The sequence below is a fragment of the Olea europaea genome, chromosome 7 (genome assembly GCF_002742605.1).
Source record: "Olea europaea var. sylvestris chromosome 7, O_europaea_v1, whole genome shotgun sequence".
NCBI lineage: Eukaryota > Viridiplantae > Streptophyta > Magnoliopsida > Lamiales > Oleaceae > Olea > Olea europaea.
In genome coordinates, this window is record NC_036243.1 from 747,055 (window position 1) to 748,690 (window position 1,636).

General features: G+C 34.8%; 1 protein-coding gene across 1 annotated transcript in view; it reads left to right on the forward strand.

The window, feature by feature from the left end:
• The first annotated feature begins 293 nt into the window (after nt 1-293).
• Nucleotides 294-1,636, forward strand: part of LOC111397630 (uncharacterized mitochondrial protein AtMg00810-like) — a 15,783-nt gene continuing 14,440 nt past the window's right edge. The window contains exons 1-4 of the mRNA XM_023024635.1: nt 294-371; nt 618-700; nt 1,239-1,339; nt 1,458-1,531. Coding sequence (XP_022880403.1) covers nt 294-371; nt 618-700; nt 1,239-1,339; nt 1,458-1,531 — 336 coding nt within the window. The remainder of the gene's footprint in view (nt 372-617; nt 701-1,238; nt 1,340-1,457; nt 1,532-1,636) is intronic.

Here is a 1,636-nt window from a genome sequence, read left to right on the forward strand (position 1 = left end):
ACGAAGGGCTGAAGGGGGGAAGAAGAAGAGTTACATTTTTTTTTCTTTGGGGCTTGGGCTGATGATTAGACCATTAGGCCAATAGAGGAAATCAATGAATGGTTGGTCTATCATCCACGGTAATTTTTCCAACGCAAATCAACACCCTAAATTCCAAATCCCCAACATTTGAAACCGACAGCAAAGGCACAAAGACCCAAAGTGCAAACCCTTCCTTCTATATCCATATTTCCATGCGAAGCAAAAGTAGCAGCCATGACACCTACAAAGTGGGAAGTGCGATTGTGCGAGCGATGGACCATATGCGAACTGGTGCGAAGTCAGGAGTAAATCTCCGACAACCAAGGCCAAGCAAGCAGCATAGGTCTAAGGTAATTAATTTTTTTCTTCACTCTTTTGTTTTTAAGATTTATGGTTTTGCTTAAGTTTTACTTATAATTAATTATCAAATTAATTGAATCATAATTATTTTTTTATTACTAAGTTTTTTAGATTATGAGTTTTATTGGCATGAATAATTGGATTTGTGCATTTCCTTTACCAGATTATGGGTTTTTATTTATTAATTGATATGTGCTGATGGATGGTTGGATTAAATCAGTAATATTTTTATGTAGGATCCACTCAACTTCTGTTTCTCTGAAACTAGTCTTGTAGTGGAAAATGATTGTAGTTTTTGTTACTCATTAAAGGGTTTCAAGTGATTAATTGAGATTACTTATTTTGTCTTGATGTGGTTAGCTTTGTTCTTTAGGTTTATCTTGCTGGTAAATTGCTCATGTAGCATATCTTAAATTCTTTTAATTCAAATTGCTCTAAGCTTGATCGTTGCATTATGCCATGGTGGAAAATCAAATAAGTGTTTGATTGCTTTTTGTCGTATACTTTGTTAGCATTTTGGATTGTATTGAACTATATTTTCATACGTATATAATTTTCACGTTTTAGTGCATTTACATATATATTGAACAATTTTTAATACAATTTAATCAAATTTTAATAAACGATTGGGATATTACAATCGTTGACTGTCGACAATCAACGGTCAATGGTCAATTGTCAAAGTCAACTTTCACCCTATCTGAACGTTGATGCTGGATTCGCCCCTACAACCATTATACAACTAGAGCATCGATTAATTTATATATCATACAACAACATGCTAAAGTTTGTATCATGATTAATAGACAATATTTAAATATCGACCTGTATTCGTAAGGGACATGCTATGATACCAGATACTATGCTTACAATCCAATATCAAGCCTTTCAAATTGGTTTGCCTTGGTTCGTATCACTGTTGTCCACACCACTTTCATTGGAATCAGCAATATGAATGGTCTTTCCGAACAGCTTGAATGATTTGACGACAACCTTTGTCAAAGAGTGGTTTCTTTGTAGTCCGACTAGTTCAGAAACGATGTTCTAACAGTAGGGTGATATTGATAACCTCTCAGAACTTGAATCTCCATTATTAGCCAATGTTGAGATAGTGCTAGATTCAAGTTTCATGACATTCTCAATTGGATTAGTAAGTACTTTGTGGGAAATAGCATTCTGATCTAGTTTGGCTCCCTGTAAGCTAGCACTAGAATGAGACTGATCAGATGATGACGAGTTCAGATGTCCAGCTGAT